The sequence below is a fragment of the Poecilia formosa genome, unplaced genomic scaffold (assembly GCF_000485575.1).
Source record: "Poecilia formosa unplaced genomic scaffold, Poecilia_formosa-5.1.2 Scaffold360, whole genome shotgun sequence".
NCBI lineage: Eukaryota > Metazoa > Chordata > Actinopteri > Cyprinodontiformes > Poeciliidae > Poecilia > Poecilia formosa.
This window is the reverse complement of record NW_006800299.1, coordinates 268,691-292,665: the sequence shown is the minus strand read 5'-3', so window position 1 is coordinate 292,665 and position 23,975 is coordinate 268,691. Positions and strand designations below refer to the sequence as shown.

The window sequence follows — 23,975 nt, the reverse complement described above, 5'->3', positions numbered from 1 at the left end:
AGATGATAATTATTCATAACTCAGACACATGAAGGCTGCAGCAGGAACCGACGGAAAAGCTCTGAAGCTTCAGAAAAAGGTCGTCTAGCGCCCCGCTGTGGAGGAAGAGGAAACTGCATCGTCTCACCTGAACAAAGCAGAAACAAAAACGAGTTTAAAAAGAAGAAAACCGTTTCAGTGCATTAAAGTAATTAATTCAAATGTTTTCTTCCTCAGCTTTCTGATTAGTTGCCCAGTCAAATTCATCAAAATGTTTTGTTTCTCAAACTGACGTAGAAAACATGAAATGGAAACAATGTGGAGCCAAAAACCTACGAGCTGGTGACATTTAAATACATTTTAAATCAATTTTATGTATGAATAATAAACAATATTACATAATTCATAATCCAAAGTGAGAATTGTGGTGGGGAAATATATTGTCAGGTAATATAACATAAAAATCCGATAATTAAATTTTCCACCACAAAACTCCTGGCCGACTAAAATCAGGTTTGTGGCCACATTTATGCTAAACTAACGCAATAATTATTGAATAGTGAAAAAAACAAGTTTGTGTTTCATTTCATGAAGCAAAGTCTGGGTTTGAAACGGAGAAGCAAATACTATTTGGGGGCCAAATGGAAAAGTTGCTGGGGTTGCTAGGTAACGACCTGGGATTTGCTGGGGTTGCTAGGTAACGACCTGGGATTTGCTGGGGTTGCTAGGTAACGACCTGGGATTTGCTGGGGTTGCTAGGTGAGTGATTCTATAATTGCAGATACATTTGATGTCCAGAGTCATTATTTTTGGTCTGGTATATTAAAATATTTCAATTTTTAAATGTTTTAGTAATTTATTACTCATTTTAATGGATCATAATATTGAACAAGTAAAAACATTGAAGTAAATACATTTAAAATTGTTTTATATAGCTGAAAAACCAAGACTTCTTGTCGTCCGAATTGGGTACTGTCTTTTTTATTAACCTGAAAAATGATGCAAAAACCTGTTTTATTATTTTTCTTTGGTGAATTTGTTTTTGCTACCTTTTTTTAAACTGCCTAAATGGTCAGTTTAATAACAACATCACATTAACTCAAAATACCCTTATTTTCTTTTAAAAATGTGTGAGATTTTTTTGTCAACTCTGTTACCATATGGTTTTGTCCCTGTAAATCTGTGAAATTGCCTTCTACGGCTATTAAACTGCATAAAGTTAAGTCATTTACTTTTCCTGTAAGACCTCAAACACACACAGGTCTATGTGCCATTCTCTGGGAAATATGTTAGTCTAAAAATCACAATCACCAGGTGTTACTGTTTTCAACATCAATCTTGTTACCAAAGTATCATGAGAAAAATACCACAGATCTTTGATCAGAGACAATTTTATTTAATGGTTTTTAAACCATTTTCTCAGTGGTGTCATGTTTTTTCAGAATTTCTACTCACAAGTGGAGTTTTTAATAAAAATGTTTGAAATTGTCAATTCTGTTACTATCAACTCTGTTATCAAATAATGTGACAGAGTTGATGGTAACAGAGTTTTCAGTTCTGAATTATTCTGGTCCTGTCAATTCTGTCACAAACACCAACTCTGTTAGGTAACAGAGTTGACTTGTTTATGACATACTTTCACAAGAAAAAGGAAAACTGTTGTCCAGAGCACCAAATACATTGTTGGTTGACTTCTGCTGTGATTTAGTATTACTGACCAATTTTATTTCTAAAACAATGATGGTTTTCAATGAGTTTTAATGAAAAACGTTTGCCCCTGTGCGAATAACTCTGTGAAAAGTTGAGTATGTTTTGATTTTTTAAAATGTATTTTTAAGTAAAACATCTCAATTTAAAGTATTGGGGTAGTAGGACACTTGGTGTAATGGAATAAAAATATTTTAGTCTGCTAGAACTTATTGTTTTTTTCACTCACTGTCTATATTGTCCGTAACAGAGTTGACATAACATACAGCAAAACATACGTTTTATCTGAGAAAAAATGATAAAATATGTAGCTAATGTTTGGCTATTACAGATTTTTTTAAAGTTTAATGCCTTTTCAATAGACTACCTGAGAAACTTTTTAAGAAATGAAAAGTTTTTTTTGTCATTTCTTGAAGTGCCAAATGTAGAATCACTCAGGTAACTCAGTGGTGTTACATTCTTGAGGTTTTTTGAAAAGCTCGTTTTCCAAGCATGGAAAAACATTTATTATCAAAAACCAGCTGGATGTTTTGTTTTTAGAAACCCAAATGAGAAAAAAAAAACATATGAAAAATGTAATTTTCGCATAATTCCCCAGAGAAGATCGACCCCAGCAGATGCTCCAGTAAAAGTAGCGATACTTCAACTTTTTACACAAGTAAAGGTAAAAATATCCGTCCAAGAAATGATGCCAGTAAAAATATATTTGGTAAACCGTCTACTCAGCTGATCAAATGATCAGTTATTTAATATTTAAAAATTACACCAATAGGCGAACCAAAATGTAAAGTTAAGTAAAATTTTTTGTATCTCTAGGACTAAAATAACAATAATTCATATAAATAACAAAAAACAACAAAATCAGGCAAAATGAATTTTTTTCACATAATTTTCTTTCAATAAAAATCTTATGAAACTTTAACAGAAACTGCAGGTTTGAGTCTGTCTGGTGGATTTTTGGTTAAAATATGTTTGTTTTTCATTGAGTGGGAAGAAAATCCAGAAATTTTATTCAAGTAAGAGTAAAAACATTTCATAATCAAGTAAAAGTTAAAAGTACAACATAGTAAAAATACTTCTAAAAGTAGTCGGAGTACATTCTTAAAAAAAGTTACTCAAGCAAATGAAACTGAGTAAATGTATCTGGCCACCAGCTGCACAGACATTAAATTATGACTTTTTTACTTAACATTAAACGTTGCAGGTTTTCTGTTGTCTATGTTCAGATGCTTCATGGTTAATTTCCGGTTCTTTTGGACCCGTTAGCAGCTGCAGGCGGTTCGTTGGTTGTTTTATCCTGGAAGAAATCAAACTGGTTCTTTAAAATCTGTCCGCCAGGGGGCGCCAGAGATCAGCCAGTTTTCTCTCTGAGCAGAAAAGTTGCGTCTGATGTCTCATATTTTCAGTCAGATTATTTGTAGATCAGTGTCGGTGGAGGACATGTTCAGCCAATCACAGCCCTCTCTCAGGGAGACGGTTGTCATGGAGACGGCCACGTGGCTCCCGATGCCCCAGATTATTCAGCTGCTCCCCCCCTCTCTCCTTTGCCTTCCTTTCATTGCTCGTTTTGTTCCTCATGTCAAGATTTTCTCCTTCTTGTCTCTCTGACGTTTCAAACTTCATTTTCCTCTTCATCCTCGATTCTTTGACTTTTAGGAATTCCTGAAACCATCCCTCGCTCCGTTCTTCTCCCCCTTTTCTTCTCTCTCTCTCCTGATGGATGGATGCAGCTCCTGTTATGCAATCCTCAGCCAATCAGATTCCTTCAGTGTGTGACATCACAGAATGGAGGCCGGGGTGGGACATCCATCAATAACAACATTCTTTACTGATGTGTGTTTGAGCTGGTTGGTTGCCATGGTGACGGAGATTAAACGACCTCAGGTTTCTCCCTAATCGACCACGGTCACCTCCTCGTCGTGTCCCACAATGCACCTGTGACAAGGTGTTGCATAACTGCAGCAGAGCGCGAGGCTCAGCCAATCGGAGCAGACAAAGTCACGCAAGGACAGATTCCCTCATGCAGACATGAGCTGTGAGAACCATTAGCTCCACCAGTGAGACCAGTCTGATCAATCACAGCGTCGATGAGCATCACCAGTTCTGGTCCAGAGGTCACGACCTCATACCTAGAAACAGGAAGTGCCTCCTCTCACTTCTGCAAAGGGAAGGAAACAGATCGAGCTCCGAAGGTCAAAACGCCTGGAAGAGAAAAAGCTCAGGACCAGTTCCCCTAAAAACTCAGAAAAAGGTCTGGACTTCCTGTTTCAGACGGTCTGGACTTCCTGCAGAAAGGCCCGGTTCTGGGAACACTGGAGAGGCTCCAGTTCTAACTGGTTCCTCATCTGGAGCTCCTCATGTTTTCAAAACCTCAAAACAAAGTCATTGATCGCTTCATAGTGGTTCATATCGACAAGATGGCCGCCTGACGGCGATCTGTGGGACTAGAGGCCATCAGAGGACAGGAAGAGAAGCTGAACTGTAAACCAGTTCCATCTATATTTTTTAGTGCAAATTGAGTCATTTTTGTGTAATATTGTGTTTTAATTCTGTAATATTTGGCCTAAAACGCCTCAGTGCTGCCCTCTTTCAGTTGAATGGTGGTACTACAGTTGAATTTTCCTATTGGTTCCAACAGTTCTACATCACCCAGCCACACATTCAGGTTAAAACCATCCAGTCACATGCCTGAAAAAATGTCGCTGACTTACTGAATTTTGAAAAAAAGATGTTCGATTTGTTTCTAGTCACTTTTTTGAAAATATGTCACAAGAAATGTCATTAAATTTTCTGCGGGTCCTCACCTTTACTTTCTCCTCTCGTCCCACACCTGGCCACGCCCCTCCATGTATCTTGGCTCCGCCCACTTTGCTTAACATTTTCTAAAACTGCCTGGACTCATCGGACCAGGCAAAGTTTTCACGTCTGTTATTTTAGATTTTATGAACCTGTGTGAACTGGAGCCTCAGCTTCCTGTTCCAGCAGGCAGCGGGGCAACGACAACTGTGTGTGTGTGTGTGTGTGTGTGTGTGTATTGGTAATCAATTGTTGTGTTAGTTCCCAACACAACGTTGTGTTAGTCCTGGTATCAATAAGTCTGGAAACCAGTTTGAACCACCAAACACTAAGGTCAGAGGTCAGGGTGTGAGAGCGGTGATTGTTATGCATCGATGACCTCATCTCTTCCAGCTGGTTGTCATGGAGATGAGACTCATAAGTGCGGCCCGAGCGCAGCAGGAGGCGTAGCTGAAGGACGGAGACGAGGGAGAAGCTGAAGGTGTTCTGATCGGCTGATCGGTAATCTGCTGCTCCCGTGTGTGTGTGTGTGTGTGTCTGTGTGTGTGTGTGTGTGGATTATCTCATTAGCTGTGTTAATGACGGCAGCTGCTGCAGCCTCGTGTTTCTCCTCAGTGAAAACAGACCTGAGGTTCTCCAGGCTGGAGAAATGAATCGATTCGACCCAAATGTCCCAATCGGCTCATTTCTCTGAGTATTTATGAGTTTTAAATGGAAAATTACAGTTAAATCCTAAGAAAAATTTATTTGACTGAATTACATTTTATTTCCTTCTTTTCCGCTTTTCCCAGTTTGGGGAACTTTCCTTATTTGAAACACGGCAGATCATGACTTGTGATCAGAGCAAAGTAATCTATGTGTTAGTTATATAAACAGCTAGAGGAGCATAAATAGTTTAAATAAGTTTGAATAACTGGTTGTCCAGGCATCTGGTGGATCCGTCCCACTTCTCCAGAAGTGGCTGAAAAAAGCCCAGAACTTCTCATTTGCTGTCCGGTTCACGGCTAAGCTACGTTAGCATGCAGCGTGAAGCTGGAACAGCAGAACCAGGCGAAATGGGCCCCATGTGTTCGGCCCGGGAGACTTTCCATAAATATCAGGTTCTGCTGAGGGTCGAAACGAAGCTCCTGCCTGGTTGGGACCCAAGGCTGAGCGATGGATCAGCCAACGATCAGAAGGTTCATCAGGCTGGACTTTTTTCCCTCTGAGCTTTTTGATGGCAGGAAGTCATGAGGCTGTTTTAAGAGTTTATTCTTTTTAGATCATTGCAGGATGGAAATGTTCTGCATGTGTAGTTCAAGTTATGTTAAACTAAACTACATTATTACTAATGAATAAATAGATTTAAATACACATTTCAAGCAACTTCACAAGGCCTGGAAAAGCATCGTTAACGTTAGGAAGGATGTTGTAAATCGCAAAACTTTGTGATTTAATGTTTTACGTTGAAAATGTTAAAGTCTCATTCAGCTGCAGGTTTACTCTGCATTATTATTATTAATAATGATAGTAACAGTAGTAATGTGGAGGGACTGAACACGCTTCCTGCTCAGGTTTTTGGGGTTTAAGCGAATGAATCGTTGGGTCGTCATTAAAAACACATTTAGCAAAATACAACAAGATAAAACGTCGAGTCAGCTCTGATTAAACTACATTATGACTTATGATTTTAAAACATCACATGCCTGGTTGTGTAATTTTGCGCCATCTTGCTGAGATTATCTGCGTTGCGTTGATCTGCTGTGATAACTGTGATGTAACTGCAGATTAAACTTCCTGGGTTTGTCTCTTTAAACAGAAATAAAAGGTTTCCTCATGGTGATCAGGAGTCTTGGCTGTTTCCCTCCTTCCTTCCACCTTGTTGCTGAACAAAGCGGTCATGGTCGCTGACCACCGGTTGCCTAGTAACCAGGCTCTAAGGGTCGACGCTCAGATGGACGAGGCGACAGCGAACGCTGCGTCTGCTGACAGCTGCTGTTCAAAAGCTGCCAGCAGGCTTTGTTCACTCACATAAAAACTTTACTCAGCATGCAGGACCACGACTGGAGCGGCCCACCGGCTGAATGAGGCCGTGACGTCATCAGCGCCGAGCGCAGGAAACGCCTCCACAGCTTTCCTTCTGGCACGTCCTCAGCGATATTAACCAAGACCAGTCAGTGGAGTCTGGGCCCGTATCCGACCCAAAAGAACTTGAACTAGTAGTTTACATACCGCAGAAAAACAGGTGAAGAATATCAAAGTCCTGGTGGAAACCAAACCTTCAGCCACTTCCTGTTTGGCTGCAAAGAACAGAAAAACACTTCCTCCAGTGTTTTGAAGAAATCATTTCTAATGATGATCCGTTATGAGATTTCAAAGATGTCGTCCTACTGAGATGTTTTTGGGTTAACGAAGATCCTTCCTGTGCAGTTTGGACTAAATCAGATCATGAATGTTTGATTTAAAACCAAACGTACGAAACGGCGACATGTAGAGATTCACCACCAACACAACCCAGAGCACGACTAAATATCAACCTATGAGTGAAAGCAGGAGCTGTGGAAGGAAATAGGCCAACCAACATCTGAACAAAAATCCTTTGGTGCATAGTCAAAGTTTGAGGCTCGGCCACGCCCCTTTAGCATGCACAAAAAAATCTGAATTTTGATAACTTTACATCCCTGATGTCTAATCAACAAAAGCACCACTTTTCAAGCTGATCAATCAAAAATCTCTTGGAGGAGCAAAAACAAACGGCCAAAATGTGACTAAAATGTAAGTTTAATCCAAAATGGCCGACTTCCTGTTTGTTCTAGGAGACTTTCTGCAGTCCTTGAGAAGTACCACAGATTTACCAAATGTCCCTCCTATGTGATGAATTCAGTGGTTTTTAACAGATATTTCTGATTTTGAAAAATGAGTTTTTGTATCTGTTAAAGCCTCTAATAACTAAGTTAGATTGACTGAAGGATAATGGAAACAGTTCAGACACTGAATGTCATCAATAATAATAAAATTCAGCTTAAACTGGTTTCTGTGTTTCTTCCTGTAACGCTCCGGCTGAGGAAACAAGACGGACTGGCCCTTTAAGGCCCTGCCATGTTCTCCTCAGCGTTGTGTTCACTGTCTCACCTGTTTGTTGACATGCACGGCCAATGAGAGCAGGCGGAGGCTGACGGAGGCTGTGATTGGCTGCTGCCGCCGGTAGGGTGAGCTCACGGTGGCGGCGTGGTCAGGTGACCACGGCGTGAAAAGAGCGTCTCTGTGAGCTCCATCATGAATAAATGACATCAGAGGCGGAGGGGGGTCTGCAGCCGTCTGCATGCTGATGGAGCGTGGGGGAGGGGCGGGAGGACGGAGACAGGTGGGGGAGGGGCGAGGATCTGGTCTGTATTCAGCTCTCAGCGCCGGCGGCTGCTGGATGGAAGCAGGAGGATACCGACGGATTTCTGAACGTGGGTTTGGCGAGATTAGACGGATACTTTCCTTAAAGCTGATCTGCCTCCATCTGCTCTGAGAAACCTCCTGCCCCCCACTGTGACCGGGCGTCATGGCGACCACGCTGTGACCGGGCGTCATGGCGACCACGCCCATCCACCTGCCGGAGGTCAAGTCACAAAATCTACATTATCGATTTGTTGAGCCTGGATGGAGAGAAACTGATTCAACGGAGGAAGAAACACGTCTAAAGCAAGCAGAGGCGAACTCAGCTCAAACGAGGCCCTGGGCAGCAATGGTTTATGGGCTCCATAAAAAATTATGAGAAAAAGTAATTTTCATAAGAAAAAAGCTCTGGTAGAGTTATTAAGATGTAAGCTCAGTGTGTCTGAATGTTTCTCCTGAATAGATTCAAGTCATTTAAATCTCTGCGACTGATATTTACTATATTAAACCAATAAACTATAACTTCACAAGTTGCTCAGAATCACTTGCTTTAATTATGTTTATGAGTTTATTTTTTATTTTTGTATTTTAACTAATTTGTTCTGAAATGAAGAAGACTTTATTCTCAACTGACTTTATTCTTGTAATATTGTGATTTTGTTCTGGTAATCAGACTGCGTTCTTGTATTTTTTGTCTTATAACTTTACGCTCGTATTATTGCAACTTTATTTTGATATAAAAAAAGAGAATTGTTGCTCTTCAAAATAAAGCTCATGCTCTCTAAAATAAAAGCCTCATGTTTTTATAAATTATTTCAAATAGATATTCCACATGTTTTTTCAAAATAAAAGTTTTGCTTTTTCATGGATCATTGTGCAGAAATCATAGAGCAGTCATTTTATTAAATGCACCAATAAATTATTAATAGCTTTAGAGTTTGTGTGTTATGCCTGCAGGTCTGATCCAGTCAGGAACCACTTGGCCCAAAGCAGATTTACTCTCACTAACAAAGACTTCACTGTTTCATTCATCTGTGACCTCATTTCATATGCAAATCAGGAGGCCAGGTGGGCGGGGCCTAATCTAGGCTGAAGTTCACACCGTCTGCAGGGTCGATCTGGCACAATCTCCTTCAGAACAACAAAAATACCCAGAACCAGGAGGACTCTCAGGTGTAAACGGTAAATTGATGTGAAAGCGGTTTGACGAAAACCTGGGAACAGTCCAAGTCCGAAGCTCTAAACCTGGGAAGCAGCAGAAGCAAGTTTCCTCCCAAAGCCGCGGCGGTTTGAAGGGAAATGTTGAGCTTAAAGGATTCTTTCTTGTGCTGACGACCAAACATCATGAGGCGAACACGAGCCGAGAAGGCAGGCCGGGGAAGAGGAGCAGTGACATCATCAGGGGCAGAAACGACGAAGAAAACCAGTCAGAGACCCTGAAGGTCAGAGCTGGAGGTCCAGTTGGTTCTGGAGGTCCAGTCGGTTCTGGAGGTCCAGATTAATGAAAGAAAACAATAAAAACATCCATCCATCCATCATAATAAAAGTTTTTTGTCGTCATGGAGACCAACGTTGGACTTTATTACCGGCTCCAAACAGGATTACTCCAGATTGTTTCAGCCAATCCTGCGACCCGTTTAATGAACAGTTTTCTCAGATCTTCTGGTTTGTATCAACATTCAGTCAAACCTTGAATAAGTTCAGTACAGAAGCAGCGTTTTGATGACCTGCCGCTTCTCTTCATGTGTCTAAATCTGTTTCTCTGCTTCAAAATGCAACGCAAGCAGGAGGAGTCAAACAGCAGCCGGCGCTGCGAGAAAATCTGTTCTGGCTGCTTTAATCCAGCAGCAGGCAGATTATATAATCTGCAGCCTTGAGCAGGAAGCGTCCAGGCTGACCGGAGAACGGGTAAAAGCAAGGAGATGAGAGGATGAACCATCAGCAGGGAACCAACAGCAGATCCAGAAGGGAAACCTTAAAGTCCAGCAGACAGAAAACGTTCTCACAGAGATCACAGAATCACCAAACAGATTCTGGCGTACAACGCTCCGGTCCACCGGTGGCTCTGCGCCTTACCAGAGGAACAAACATTCAAAACATAGATACTTATTGGAATAAAGTCAAGAAGCTGATTTAGTTGTAGAAACGATTGAACTTCAAATGAAGACAAATCAGAGTTTCAACTGCGTAACGATGAATATAGATGTTATATTTGTTTCAGTATTAGCGCGTTTTCCTTGCAGAAAGCTGGTTTTGGGTTTGGACCTTATGTGAGGGATTAGCTAGGCGCTGCAGCTAGCTTCCTCAGACTGAAAACCTTTCACCATCGGCCTCTCTAGATTTCCTTTTGTATGTGCAGGAATGCCAGTTCTCCATTTTTATACTTTTATTCCCAGTAGATTCAAACATGGAGGAATTCTGACTCAAACGGGTTCGCAGGGTTCACTCAGTGCTCTGGATGCTAACAATCTGATATTGAACACTGCTGTGGGATACACCATGTCCTCAGCGCGCGGTTACACACACACACACACACACACACACACACACACACACACACACACACAGCATCCTACTGCGGATGAATAATTCAGAGCTGCAGGAGAAAGTGCTCAGTCACCACAGAAATCCCGTCCACCTCTGAGGACGGTGTGTCATCCTGCTGCAGAGCCTTCAATCGATAAATCCATTTTCGTGACACATTAAAACTCATTAATGATGCTTTTTATTAAATCTGTTTGTGCATTTCATGTAAAGCCTGACATGAATATTTTATGTCTTTAGTTTTTGCATAGCATCATTTCATAGCAGCTGCCCTAAAAGAACTAATGTATTTATAACCACTAAATGTGTTTCGTGTTTCTGAGGAGGTTAACATGTTAGCATGTTAACATGCTAACATGTTAACATGGTAACATGTTACCATGTTAACATGTTAACATGGTAACATGTTACCATGTTAACATGTTAACATGCTAACATGTTAACATGTTTGGAGAACAAACTTCTAGTTTTATAATCACAAACCAGAAACGCTGAACTGCGCTGAATAACGCTCATCTTTACTTTTAAAAATAAACGTTTTCCTTCTTCATGGTGGATTTCAAAGAACAAAGATTTTTCTTCTTCTCTGTTTATAAATCTCTACAATGTTGGTGAAATGTTTTCCCAACCAATTGATTTATTTGTTTTAAAATATGTTGACATTTAAATAACATTTTTATAGTGCATTTAAGTGAACACCACCAAGTAAAGCAGAGCAGCGCTAACGCTAAAGCACCATAGCATTTAGTGGAAGCTAACGCTAAAGCACCATGTCAACATAGAGCTTAGTAGACGCTAATGCTAAAGTGCCATATTCAGTCATGTTGACAGCCACCACATCTGTTTCTACATGTGATTTTTGCCTGTTTGTTTTATTGACCCTCCAGGTTGTTTGTTTATGTAAAGGTTTTATTATTCTGACTATTTAATTTGTTTGTATTGTCGCCGTTTACTCAGTAAAGTTTTTGGAAGGAAAAAAAAGAGAGCGAATGTGAGGACAGGAAATGAAACTGCTGCTTCAAAATAAAAGCATGAATATAAACATCTATAAAATTCTTTACAACTGATGTCCAAAACTTTATTCAACTGAATGTTTACAAACCAGGCAAGTAAATTAGCGCTTCAAAGTTTATCTGGAGAAACTAATTTAGGAGATGCTAAGTGTGCTAAGTGCTAAAGGCTAGTTCTGCTGTTAGCTATTAGTGGATTAGCTGAATTGTAGCCACCACTGCATATTTGTTATCCTGTTGGGGTTTACTCAGGTTCTCTGGGAGCCGCAGAGTTTGCTTACACATCAGTCCGGCCCACAGCAGCTGATTTATCTGAGCCATCATCTCCATCCTCAGCCGACCGGCTCAGAGGCACTGCGGCAGGAATCTGACTCCAGACCAGACACAGGGGGCGGGACTAAGGCTGGTCACGTGGTCCGCAGCAGCGCGCGGACCAATGGAATGAATGGACCGTAAATAGGAGCCAATGGGAGGCGGAGGGCGCGTATAAAAGGCGAGCGCCGCTTTAATCCGCAGCAGCAGCGGCAGCAGGAGATCCGGAGCTTCTCACCTCAGACTGAACACAGGTAGGGGCAGCTTCATCCTGCGGGGCCTGGCTCCCCGCATCAGCAGGGTGATGCGGGGAGCCACGCAGCCCGGCGGGCTGTGCACCTGCTGATGCGCTTTGTTTACCGCTGCGGAGCCGCAAAGCGCCGCTGCGGGTCAGCCGGCCGACCTTGCGGTCCGTCCTGCGCTCAGGTGTTGCGCAGCAGCGGGATGCGCGCGCCGCTCTGCAGGATCCACCTGCAGGCCGAACCGGAACCGTCAGAACCACCTTAATTCCGCCCGTTTTAATCTGCGCAAACAAAGGAGCTGCCAACAGCGCATGCTCAGATCCAGGGAATTTATCGCACTTTGGGACGATTCCGTTCCTCTGATTCCTTCAGGGAACGTTCGGCTCTAAAGCTCGGAACCGGTTCTGGTTCCGGTGGTGCTGAAGGTGACCGGGGCGTCGCGCACGCGGTGCCGCAGCCGCGTGCAGCAGGCCCGCCGCTGCTGCGTCACTGCGCGGCCTCCCGCACATTTAATCCCTTTGTGTCTCCTCCCCCCTCCTCCCGCACCGCGCCGCGCCATGTCAGAGTCCAGATTACATCCCGAACCTTCATCAGCCGAACCCGGACCAGCTGATTCAGAACCAAAAACAGAAAACCTGCGGTTCCGATTCTAGCCTGAAGGTCAAGAAGAAGAATCAGCTGATGATGATGATGATGATGATGCATGACTGAGCAGCTTCTCTGCTGATCTTTAATGTTTTGATGTTTTTTTTTAATTCCTGTAAATTTCTCCCTGCTGAGTTAATCTGGATTTAAAGATGCGTCAGAAACAAACAAACAAACAAACAAACAAACAACAAAACCTTCTGGGCTTCACAGCTGACCAGCAGATTTCTGATTTAAAACCAATCTCTGCTGCTTCGATCTCCGCCGGATCAATAATACCCGGTTGGACAGAAAAGCATCAGATTTAGTGTTAAAGTCATCAAGAATCAGAAACCAGACGATGAGGCGGCAAAACCTTTTATTTTGAAAGGCCAGCAGAGCCGCTTGGGGTTCATGAGGAAAATGAGAATTTATTGGTTTTGTTCTGATTTGTTGAAATATTTACTTCAATTAGTAATGTGGAAATTACTTTAGCAAGAAAATACAACGTTATATATTTAGTCATTTTATTTTGAAGGGTTTCTCAAAGGTTTATTTTGGGGAAAAGAACAACACAAAAACAAAACAATATTTAATTTTTGAAATGTTTAGGTTTTTATCTAAGAATCAAAAAGTTTCTGTCTGAAAAAATAAAATGTCTGGACCAAATTAAATACTCTACATATTTAATTTGATGAATAAATAATGTTGAATATGCTTCAGCAAGAAAATGCAAAATATTTAGACACTTATTTTGAAGGGACATTTAAAAGGTTTATTTTGAAAAACTAGTATTGAACCAAATAAAGAAATGTTGAGGTTTTTATTTAGAATCAAAAGTTTATGTTTGAAAAACAACAAAATATTATATTAAATTTAACCTGCTTTGGTCCATAAATAATCTGGAAATTAAGATTTTATTTCACTTGGAATTTTATTATCTTTTATGATAATTTATGGGCTCATTTATCTCCCTTTATAGTGTAGAATATACTTTTGCAAATTGTTTTTTATTTTTTATATTTTTTGTCTCTTTTTTTTTTTTTTTTACAAAATTTACAATTTTAACATTTTATTTTGAAGAGTGTTAAAGGTTTATTTTCAGAAGAAAAAAACCCGAAAACAAAATTAATTCAAGGAAATATTGATTTAAAAAATAATCTATAACAGAATCAAAAGTTTGTGGTGGAAATTTATTTTATTTAAATTTTATTTAATTTAAGATTTTATCTTTAGGATAATTTTGTTTTTGTTAAAACCCTTCAAAATAAATGTCTAAATATTACATTTTGTAATTTCTTTCAGAAGCAGTTTCAATATTAAATGATCGATTATTTAATGTAGTTTATTGATGTTTTTTTTCTTTAAATCAATATTTAACCTATGAAATGTTGAAGTTTTTAGCTAACAGAGAATCAAAAGTTTGGGCCAAATAAAATATTCTACGTAGATTAAATTTGGACATAAATAATGTGGAAACTGAGATTTTAGTTTTCAGGATAATTTAATGTGAAAACTACTTTTGCAAGAAATTACAAATTTAATATTTAGACATTTATTTTGAAGTTTTATAATTATTATTTTGAAAGAACAATATTTAACCTATGAGACGTTTTTACCTAGAAGAGAATCAAAAGTTTGGACCAAATAAAATATTCAGCTGATGATCAATCACCTCTGAACTAATCAAACAGATGGATTATTTACCGTTCCACATGAATGGATGTAAAGTGATTATTTGTGGTCCAGGTCGGCAGCCCAGACGTCATCATGCCTTTCGGAAACACTCACAACAAGTTTAAGATGAACTACTCTGCGGAGCAGGAGTTCCCCGACCTCAGCCAGCACAACAACCACATGGCCAAGGTTCTGACGCTGGACATGTACGCCCAGCTGCGCGACAAGGAGACGCCCAGCGGCTTCACCCTGGACGACGTCATCCAGACCGGAGTCGACAACCCAGGTCAGTCTCACCTGGAGCCAGACGATTGGTGCCTGCTTCTCAGGAGGCTCCAGTCAACCTGGAAACACGTCGCAGGGGCGGCACCACGGGGGGCCACTGGGGGCCGATGAGAGTCCTGGGAGGAAAAACAGAAACAGACGTTAACAGGCTGAACTGGGTCTGAGTCACACACAGAAGGAGAGTAACCGAAAAAATCCTGCAGGTAATGGACTAAAACCAGAAACGCATCAGGAAAAAAGTTAACTAAACCTAGAAAACCTGCAGATAAACATTACATACATGTAGAAAACATTTAGATAATATAGAAATAACGCTACAAACCCTGCAGGTAAAAATAACTAAAACTAGAAGCCATCAGGTGGACATGAAATAAACCTAGAAAACCTTCAGATAAAGAAAATCCTGCAGATAATCTGTTTCATTTATAAATCTGCCTTTAAGACCAGATTTCTCTGATGGGTCGAGTCCTGGGAAAGAAAAACAAATCTAGATATAATTACAGCTAAAAACATGTTTGAACATAAATCCATATCTATAAAACCAGAACATAAAGTTTCACTGTGGGGTCTTTGGCCCCGCTGGGCCCCCCTTGGTGGCCCCACTGCTCCACCTGGGTGCAGGTGAACGGATGATTCTGGATGGTTTGCCTCAATATTTAAACATCATAAACACCTGAACGCTCCGCCGGGTCAGAACCTCATCAGAGTCCAGATTCTGTTAATCAGATTAAAATCCTCACGCTGCATTTGGAGGCTGTTGGAATTTTAACATTTGTTTTCCTGATTATGAACCTTTAGGATAAACTTCCAGCCATCATGGCTGAATATTTTGAGGATGTTTTTATTTGAAGCAACAAATCAACCTGAGCGGTGAAATCTGCAGGCGTGGGATTGGAGGTGCGTCAGACTCTTATCCATCCTGCAGATCTGCTGCTGCTCATTAATTCCTTCCTAATTGGATTGACTTGATAGCTCGAGTTATTTCTGCTCGTTAATTCCCCACCGAGGGCGGAGCCACTGCTTCCTGTCTGATCTGCTGATCCTCTTCTTCACATCCAGAATCATCACGTTCAGCTGCAGAAAGTCAAAACAAGAGCAAAGCTCACAGGTTTCAGCTTTCTGTCCCTCGGCGTCTCCCTGCAGGTCACCCCTTCATCATGACGGTGGGCTGCGTGGCCGGAGACGAGGAGACGTATGACGTGTTCAAGGACCTGATGGACCCCGTGATCGAGGACCGCCACGGAGGGTACAAACCGTCAGACAAGCACAAGACGGACCTGAACGCAGAAAACCTGCAGGTGAACTAAACCAGAACAGGCTAACTAAACCAGAACGGGCGAACTAAACCAGAACGGGCGAACTAAACCAGAACGGGCGAACTAGCCTTGTTCAGAACCAACCTGGTTCTGGTTGTGTTCGCTGTCCATGGTGCTGAATCAGGACTTCCTGATGTTGGACTCATCTGGTAACCTCTGTCTTTCTGTCTTCAGGGCGGAGACGACCTGGACTCGAACTACGTGTTGAGCTCTCGGGTTCGGACCGGAAGGAGCATCCGTGGTTTCTGCCTGCCGCCGCACTGCAGCCGCGGCGAGCGCCGCGCCATCGAGCAGCTCTCCATCGAAGGTACAGCAGCAGCTCTGGTCTGTTTCTGGATGCTAACTGACTCTGGGCTGCTGCTGGTAAACCTGCAGTCAACAATTAACAGCAATAATTTCAGTTATTTAGCCTGTCATAAGAAAACATTGTCAGTCATATTTTCACCATGTTATTAATTTATAAATGTCACAGTTTTGCTAACTAAATATTTAAGTAGCAAGCTAAACATTTAGCTTCAAATGAAATATTTATCAGACATGCTAAATATCTAAATTGAAGCTATTTTGTTTTTTAGCTCGGAGATAAATATTTAGCTAATATGCAAATTTACTTGAAGATGACCAGAAGTGGACTACCAAAGTAAAAGCTGGGTCTTCCGAACTTCTAAGATCGTTTTTAAATCGCTGCAGTCACCTCTTCATCAAAGTTTCTTTTCCTATTTTCTTTATCATTTCAACTTAAACCAAAGGATGAGCCTTTTTAAAGGCAATACAGACATTTAGCAATCAATATGCAGAGGCTTCATCAGACTCAGCTTTTATTTTGATGGCTCAGCTTTTAATTTGAGCTAGGTAAAATTAAATGTATAGCTAGTTTAGAGCTAAATTGTTAGCTTGCTCACTAAATATTTATGTAGCTAAACAGAGTTCTCACGAAACATTTAGCTAGCCATGTCTTTAGCTGGCTAACTAGGTACAATATTTAGTTAGCTAGCCAATCTATATTCAGTTAGCTAGCTAACTAAATATTTCGATTAAAACTTTTGACATTTGTAAATGAATGCATAACATAGTGAAAATTACTGAATAATTAATCCCCAACGGGTTTTCTTATAAAAGCGGCAGCCTGCAGTTAAAATGGCTGCTTTGACTCAAAGGCTTCAGTTTCCAGCCCGGTGGTTCATCCAATCTCGGCAGTTTGACTAATTATCACTTAAATAAAAGTCAGATGTGAGGTAAAGTTCAGGTTTCAGGTGTTTGGAGGAAGTGAGGCAGGTTAGTCACCAGATCAGAGCCGTGTTGTTATGTAACGGAACCGAACCGGATGTGAAGGAGCAGGGCACCGTTAGCATCATATTATGCTGCGTTCAGGGACACCAGAGCATGCAGGGATTCTCTGAATCATTCCGGGTTTATTTAGCTCCGTCTGATGAGGATGAGTCTTTATTTATAGCTTCCCATCATGCCTCAGTGAGCGAGTTGGCCAACAGACCGTTACGTAACCGTGAGCAGAGCGTCGTCCTGCAGAGAAACTCCTAACGAGCTCAGCCGATTTATATTCAAGCTGAACAAAACTAAGAGGACACTCTGCTGCCCCCTGCTGGCAGAAACCAGGACTATTTCTGTTAAGATAAACATCTGCAGATATAACAGAGACGGCAGCTACTTTTGTTCAATCAATAAAAAAAACTTTCCAGTCGGTGACCTGGGCATGAAATTAGCTCTTTATGATGAATAAAATTCTGTTACATTTTCAGTTTATATTCCTGATTCATCACAAGATCCAGTCAGGTCAAATGTGGTTGAATTTGATAATCCACATCCTGAAAATGTTCAGGCATAATGGAGGCTTCGCTGCCCGACAGAAACCATCTTATTTCCTTGGAAACCAATAAAAGTACGTTTGGAAACTTTGTTACCAGAAACAAGCATAAAAAATACACAAGTTATTCATTTTTGATAGTTTAAGCATTCGGTAGACCAGCAGCATTCGTAGATATTAACAAATATGAATGTGGAGCTATATTGTGATTAAAAGTTTGTTTAAAATGAAACTAATTTGAAACTGAAAAACAAAATTTAACCGACAAAACGCATTGATTCTGAGAAATGTTTTGAACCTTTTTTTTTTTTAAATGTAATGTGCTTTTGTTTATTTTTTTTCTTAATAAACTTTATGGCCCTAATTCAGCTCCATACAATGAAGTTTCCAAAAAAAGAAGTGAAACTGATAAATGTTTGAAACGGTTTTTAAGTTTCAGGTTTTTGTTTTTTTTTTGTTTTTTTTTTACAAACCTTTCAGCCCTAATTTAGCTCCTTATGATGAAGTTTGCAAAAATGTAACTTAATGAAAACATAATTGACCTTGAAAGTCACTTTTTTAGATTTTTTTTTATTTTTTTACAAATTTTGTGGCCCTAATTTAGCTCCATACAATAAGGTTTGGTGAGAAAAAAAAAACACTGAACCTGAAAAGTGATTTCAAACTTTTTTTCAACAGTTATGGCCCTAATTCAGCTCCATACACAAATAAAACCATAAGACGACATTTCTAAAGAAGCTGACTGTGCAAACATATTAATAGAACCATAATATAAAGCTTAGTGGAAGGAAAAACTGTTCTGCATTTCATTTGGAAATCAAAATATCAGAGTCTAGAGAACCAGAATTATTTGATGTTTCTTTAGAATACAAAATGGCAGCAGCGTTGACATGCGACCTAAATACTCGACCGTATGACTGCAGCCACTCGGTGGCACCACGCCGCCAACCGGTCGGTTCTGACCCGGTTTCTCTCTGCCTGCAGCTCTGGACTCTCTGGAAGGAGACCTGAAGGGGAAATACTACGCCCTGAAGAACATGACTGAGGAGGAGCAACAGCAGCTGATCGATGACCACTTCCTGTTTGACAAGCCAGTTTCTCCTCTGCTGCTGGCGTCTGGGATGGCGCGCGACTGGCCAGACGCACGCGGCATCTGGTCAGTATGTCCCAACACACTCAGCTATTAGCACTTTAGCTCAGCCGTTAGCACGTTAGCTCAGCCGTTAGCACGTTAGCTCAGCTATTAGCACATTAGCTCAGCTATTAGCACACTTCCACTAATGTGCTAATTGCTGAAGTAATCTTTTGATTAGTGTTTGTGCTAACTCTGAAAACATTCAGGGCACTTAGCTTCCCCTAAATTTTCTGGATAAAATGTGAAGCCCCAAATTATCTTGCTGCATTTTTTAGCACACTTCTACTAATGTGCTAGTAAGTATGCAAACTCGTTGTGTAGTGGTTCAGCATTTTTGCTAACTTTTAAATTGTTAAGCGCACTTTGCTTTCCCTAATGTTTTCTGGATAAACTCTAAAGGCACACTTCCACAAGTCTGCTAGCAGAGCTGATTTTTCATTTATCTCTTTAGTATTTTTGATGACTTTGAAAACATTAACTTTGAAAAAAATTAAGCGCATTTGGCTTCTCCTAAATTATTTTTCCTGGAATTCAAAAGCAGAGCTAATTTTTCATTTTTTACTTTCACATTTTTGCTAACCATGAAGACATTTGTGACACTTAGCTTCCTCTAAATCTTTCTGGATAAATTCATACATTCTAACTTACTTGGCTGCAACTGTGGGTACATTTCCGCTAATGAGCTAATAGCATAGCGGTAGCTGATTTTGAAACGTTTAGGGCCTTTAGCTTCCCATAAGTAAATTTTTCTGGATAAATTCTGGACTGTTAATTTACATTACATTACGCTGCCATGGGTAACTGCCAATATGGCCGCCACTCCATCTTTATCTGACCCAAACATTGTCCATCACCTGCAGGCACAACGACAACAAGACCTTCCTGGTGTGGGTGAACGAGGAGGATCACCTGCGTGTCATCAGCATGCAGAAGGGGGGCAACATGCGCGAGGTTTTCACACGCTTCTGCACCGGGCTCACCAAAGTAAGCTCTGCACCCCCATCCCGACCTGTACCCCTCACCTTCCCGCCCCGTCTCACCTGTTAGCTCTGTCTCCTCCAGATCGAAGACCTGTTTAAGAACCGAGGACACGAGTTCATGTGGAACGAGCACCTGGGCTACGTCCTCACCTGCCCGTCCAACCTGGGGACGGGGCTGAGGGCCGGCGTTCACGTCAAGCTGCCAAATGTCAGCAAGCACGAGAAGTTCGGAGAAATCCTGAAGAGGCTGCGGCTGCAGAAGCGAGGAACAGGTACGACTTAAGCTTCATGAATTTACATTGAAAACAAACTCAGGCTGACGACTTTGTAGCATTTGTATTCTGTGCGGTTAGACTGTAGGGGGCAGTGTAGAGTGCCATTGGCATACAGGATTTCATTTGTAAAGTTATTTACAACTTTAAGTTAAAAATGGTGGTTCTTGTTTCAGTTCTGTTTTCACCATGATATTCATTCTTTATGTCAGTGAGGCTCAATATTTAGTAACCAGCTAAATATGTAGTTTGCTTACTAATCTCAGTTTGGTAACAAAATATTTAGTTCAGTGCTAATTATTTTGCTAACAAGCTAAATATAGTTAGCGAGTATAGTTGAGGCTAAATATTTTATATCTAGAAGAGTTAGCAAGCTATTTATTCCATTTAAGACTATGTAGCTTGTTAACTAAATATTTTGTGTGGTAACCATTTAGTTTGAGGGTAAATATTTTGTTAAGCTAAATATAGCTATTGAGCTAACTAGATTTAGCTTCAGGCTAAATAGATTTAGCTTGCTAGCTAATTATTTAGTCTCAAACTAATTATTTAGCTGCCATGCTAAATATAATAATTTAAATATTTAGCTTGATTAGTGGAAGTGTGCCCACCACTGCAGTCAAGTCAATTATCAGCTTAGAATTTATCTGGAAATTATATTTAGCAGAAGAAAAGAGCGCTAAACGTTTTCCAAGTTGACTAAAGCGCTAATTGTAAAATTAGTGCTGGTAGTAGTTTAGTGGAAGTAGCAATTAAATAAGTGCTTTAGAATTCATCTGGAAAATTCATTTAGGAAGAAGAGCGGAAAACTTTTTCAAAGTTGGCTAAATGCTAAGCTATTTTCTCAGTTTTTAGCATGCTAAGTGTGCGTACCACTGACTTCCTGTCTGCGTCTCAGGCGGCGTGGACACCGCGGCGGTGGGCGGAGTCTTTGACATCTCCAACGCGGACCGCCTGGGCTTCTCGGAGGTGGAGCTGGTCCAGATGGTGGTGGACGGCGTCAACCTGCTGGTCAACATGGAGAAGCGCCTGGAGGCCGGCGAGGCCATCGACGACTTGATGCCAGAGCAGAAGTGAACTGTCTCACTGTAACCCGACACCGCTGTTCTCCCTCCTCTTCCTCACTGCCCCTGCTCACCCCCGTCCTCCTCCTCTTCCTCACTGTAACCAGTCCGTCCTGACGCTGCGGGACGCGTAGAGCCGCTCGGTTAGACTGCAGTCTTCCAACATGTGAAGGATTTTCTATTTCCTTATCTGCACCTGTTGGATCCATCTAACATCTGAAATATCTAATAAAGTCTCTGTGGCCCAGACTCGGCGCCTGTCTTCATTTACAAACATGGATTTAATCAAATTTACGCTTGTTTCTGCATAGAACACTGTGGACTTTGACTAGGCCGTTGCAACACCTGGATTTTGGCTTCTTGACTCGTTTTGGTCTGCAAGACGTGGAACTTTTTTTTTTTACAGAAAAACCCATAATTGAAATTTTATGCAATCATAAATGTGGACTAATCATCCCTTAAAATGAGTTAGAACCATAATTTACATACCTTATTTTGACTGAAGTTTAATCAAACCATATTTCTCTTCTTTTGGGTCAAATAAGAATATTTCTATTTGCTAAAACAAACAGGAAGTTAGAGGAATGAACTACTGAGAGGCTTGTGAAAGGAAACGCAACCAAATACTGGGATTTATGTAAACTTATGATCCTCTCTGACTTTGTTTCTCATTATTGAAGTTTTTAGCAAATAGAAATAATTTTGTTTAATTTGACCTGAAGTGAGAAGCTTGGTGTGATTTAACAGAGAGGAAAAGGTGTATGTAAACTTCTGGTTTCAGTTGGACAGATTAGCCTCCAGCACGTTTAGCATCAGCATTTAAAACCTGTAATAAAATTATGAACAGGAAGTAAAAGCAGATATTTCCATTCTGACGTCCCTCCATTAAAACCCCGGAGGTTTGTCTCTGCTGCCACCTGGTGGTCAATCAGCGTCACCGCAGCAACTAAACTGAATCTGTTCCATTTTATTCAACTGATTTTAGTTTTATAATCAATAAACTGAAGTAAACTTTATAAACACTTGAACTAATTTGAATAAAAACATTTTATCCTCTTACCTCCACTTTGATATTTACCTATTTTTGCCTTATTCCAACCATAAATCGCATTTTATTGTAATTTTATATCTTAAACCAACAAAAAAGTTGAACATATTTCACACTTTAGTGGAAACTGAAGCGTTTGCAGCTGAAACTGAATCGAAACGCAGTCTGGAGGTCTGGTGAACTCAGGACGGTTTGGCGCTAGCTTCCCTCTGGTCACCACGACGACAGGACGCGCGATGCGTTCAACGTGTTTAATGAGACACAGGTGAGCCTGAGCTGCAGTCGGATCAGCTGACTGCTCACATGTACAAAATCAACAAGGTGAGAAACTATTTACATTCACAAAAACACAGAGAGACTCTCTGAAGAGGAAACGCTAACAGCCGGACTCAGAGTCCCAGAATGCTTTGCAGCAAAGTCCGCTCGTCCCCGCCTACAGCGTCGAGCCGGAACCAATCAGCAGACAGCTCAGAGTCATCCTGCTGGGAGAAACAGGAAGATGGCAGTCGGGTCACTTCCTTCTGTTCATCGCTTCCTGTCCCTGTCTGTCCACCTGAACCACTTCCTGTTTCCTCCTGTCCCTACGTGGCCCTGTTCCTCCCAGTCCTCTCAGCCCCTCTATAGTTTGAGCTCGTTGGCGATTTTGGAGGCGATGTTCTTGAAAGCGATGGACGTTCCTGAAATGCGTTTGAAGCGGACGCCGTTGAGTGAGAGGCGGGGCAGCTTGCAGACCTCCATCTCCCATTGGACGAGGCTGTCGGCGTGCCCGTCGCCGTGGACGCAGAGCAGCAGGAAGGCCTCGCGCTGCTCGTAGTCGCAGTTGTTGGCGTCCAGGACCTTCCTGATCTCACGCATCATGTCCGCCGGCTCCATGGACGACGTGGTCTTCATGCTCCAGGTGAACCTCAGTGAGCGCGGCTTGGCGTCCTTGGAGTGCGGCGCGGCGGGGGACGGCGGCTCCTCCCTCTGGTCGGACGTGACGGCGCGGCTGGAGGGAGGAGAAGAAGACGTTAACTTCCTCCAGACGCTGCGCTCTGATTGGCCGTCTCGCTCTACCCACCTGGACCCCTCCAGTCTGCCGTTCCTCTCCGCCTCCGACGGCGCTCTGCCAGCCGAGAGGAGAAGAAGAAGCAGAGCATAAATCACAGGAAAACCCTGCACAACAGCTAGCAGCAACAGGAAGTGATGCGTCCTGACTTCCTGTCTGCTTAGGGGCCGGACCAGCAGCAGGTCCAAAGCTCGGTGGTAAAAATAAAAACTGGTTGGCGATTTATGAAGCTACTGCACCGAAAGTTTTCACATCAGATCCTGAGACAATCAGTTCAAAACATTTTATATAAAATGCAGATAAATGTTTTAATATCAACCTGATGAATGTAGAAGATTTTATTATTTTTATAAATGTACTAATATTTATTTCTTAAACCGAGTTATTTAGTGTTATTTATTATTTTCTATCAACAGACGGGAACAAAAAGCTGAACGTCCTGAGATAAAATCCTTCTGCTGCTGTTGCATCATGGGATTCGTAGTTTTATCTGAGTCTTTCAGTCAGATCAGAAGGAAACATTCAGTGAAGGAAAGAAGGAAGGAGGTATTTAGCATCACAGCTAAATAGCTACTGAAGCAGTGTTGAGTAGTTCAGTGGAAGGACGACGTTCGGTGCGTACCTCCTGGTGAGCTTGGAGGTGAGTTTGGAGAACAGGTTGGACGATGCGCGGCTGCGGGCCTGGGCCAGCGGCGTGGCGTCGTGCGACAGGCTGGGCGAGGCGGGCGGGCCATTGTAGGTGGCGGTGCGG

General features: G+C 41.6%; 2 protein-coding genes and 1 long non-coding RNA gene across 5 annotated transcripts in view; 1 reads left to right on the top strand and 2 right to left on the bottom strand.

Moving 5' to 3' along the window:
- Window positions 1-9,398: 9,398 nt before the first annotated feature.
- LOC107833304 (uncharacterized) lies at window positions 9,399-9,810 on the bottom strand. The gene is made up of 2 exons (XR_001659028.1): window positions 9,573-9,810; window positions 9,399-9,534 (listed from the first exon to the last, which is right to left on the bottom strand). It is a non-coding gene; the product is annotated as an uncharacterized LOC107833304 (long non-coding RNA).
- A 2,050-nt stretch (window positions 9,811-11,860) lies between these two features.
- On the top strand, window positions 11,861-21,377 carry LOC103153712 (creatine kinase B-type). Of its 3 annotated transcripts, none has more exons than XM_016662129.1 (8): window positions 11,861-11,965; window positions 14,335-14,540; window positions 15,683-15,837; window positions 16,030-16,162; window positions 18,662-18,833; window positions 19,673-19,796; window positions 19,875-20,064; window positions 20,963-21,141. In XM_016662129.1, the coding sequence occupies exons 2-8, from the start codon at window positions 14,348-14,350 to the stop codon at window positions 21,139-21,141; spliced, it is 1,146 nt and encodes a 381-aa protein (XP_016517615.1). In that variant the 5' UTR covers window positions 11,861-11,965; window positions 14,335-14,347. The 3 variants fall into 3 exon arrangements, with proteins under 3 accessions (XP_016517615.1, XP_007574802.1, XP_016517616.1); XM_007574740.2 differs by having other exon boundaries at window positions 14,327-14,540; XM_016662130.1 differs by lacking the exon at window positions 11,861-11,965 and having other exon boundaries at window positions 14,348-14,540; window positions 20,963-21,377.
- Window positions 21,378-22,412: 1,035 nt separating this feature from the next.
- The window catches only part of LOC103153743 (MAP/microtubule affinity-regulating kinase 3-like), an 8,267-nt gene continuing 6,704 nt past the window's right edge, over window positions 22,413-23,975 (bottom strand). Inside the window, exons 8-10 of the mRNA XM_016662120.1 lie at window positions 23,847-23,974; window positions 23,237-23,281; window positions 22,413-23,164 (exon numbers count right to left, since the gene is read on the bottom strand). Of these exons, the coding sequence (XP_016517606.1) occupies window positions 22,795-23,164; window positions 23,237-23,281; window positions 23,847-23,974 (543 nt within the window). The 3' untranslated portion in view covers window positions 22,413-22,794. The remainder of the gene's footprint in view (window positions 23,165-23,236; window positions 23,282-23,846; window position 23,975) is intronic.

Bases quoted from the DNA above. Each gene is read 5' to 3' on its own strand.
- LOC103153712 (XM_016662130.1), top strand. From the start codon at position 14,348: ATGCCTTTCGGAAACACTCACAACAAGTTTAAGATGAACTACTCTGCG. The intron at 16,163-18,661 runs GTACAGCAGCAG...CTCTGCCTGCAG, and splicing joins CGAGCAGCTCTCCATCGAAG to CTCTGGACTCTCTGGAAGGA. The intron at 18,834-19,672 runs GTCAGTATGTCC...CATCACCTGCAG, and splicing joins CCAGACGCACGCGGCATCTG to GCACAACGACAACAAGACCT.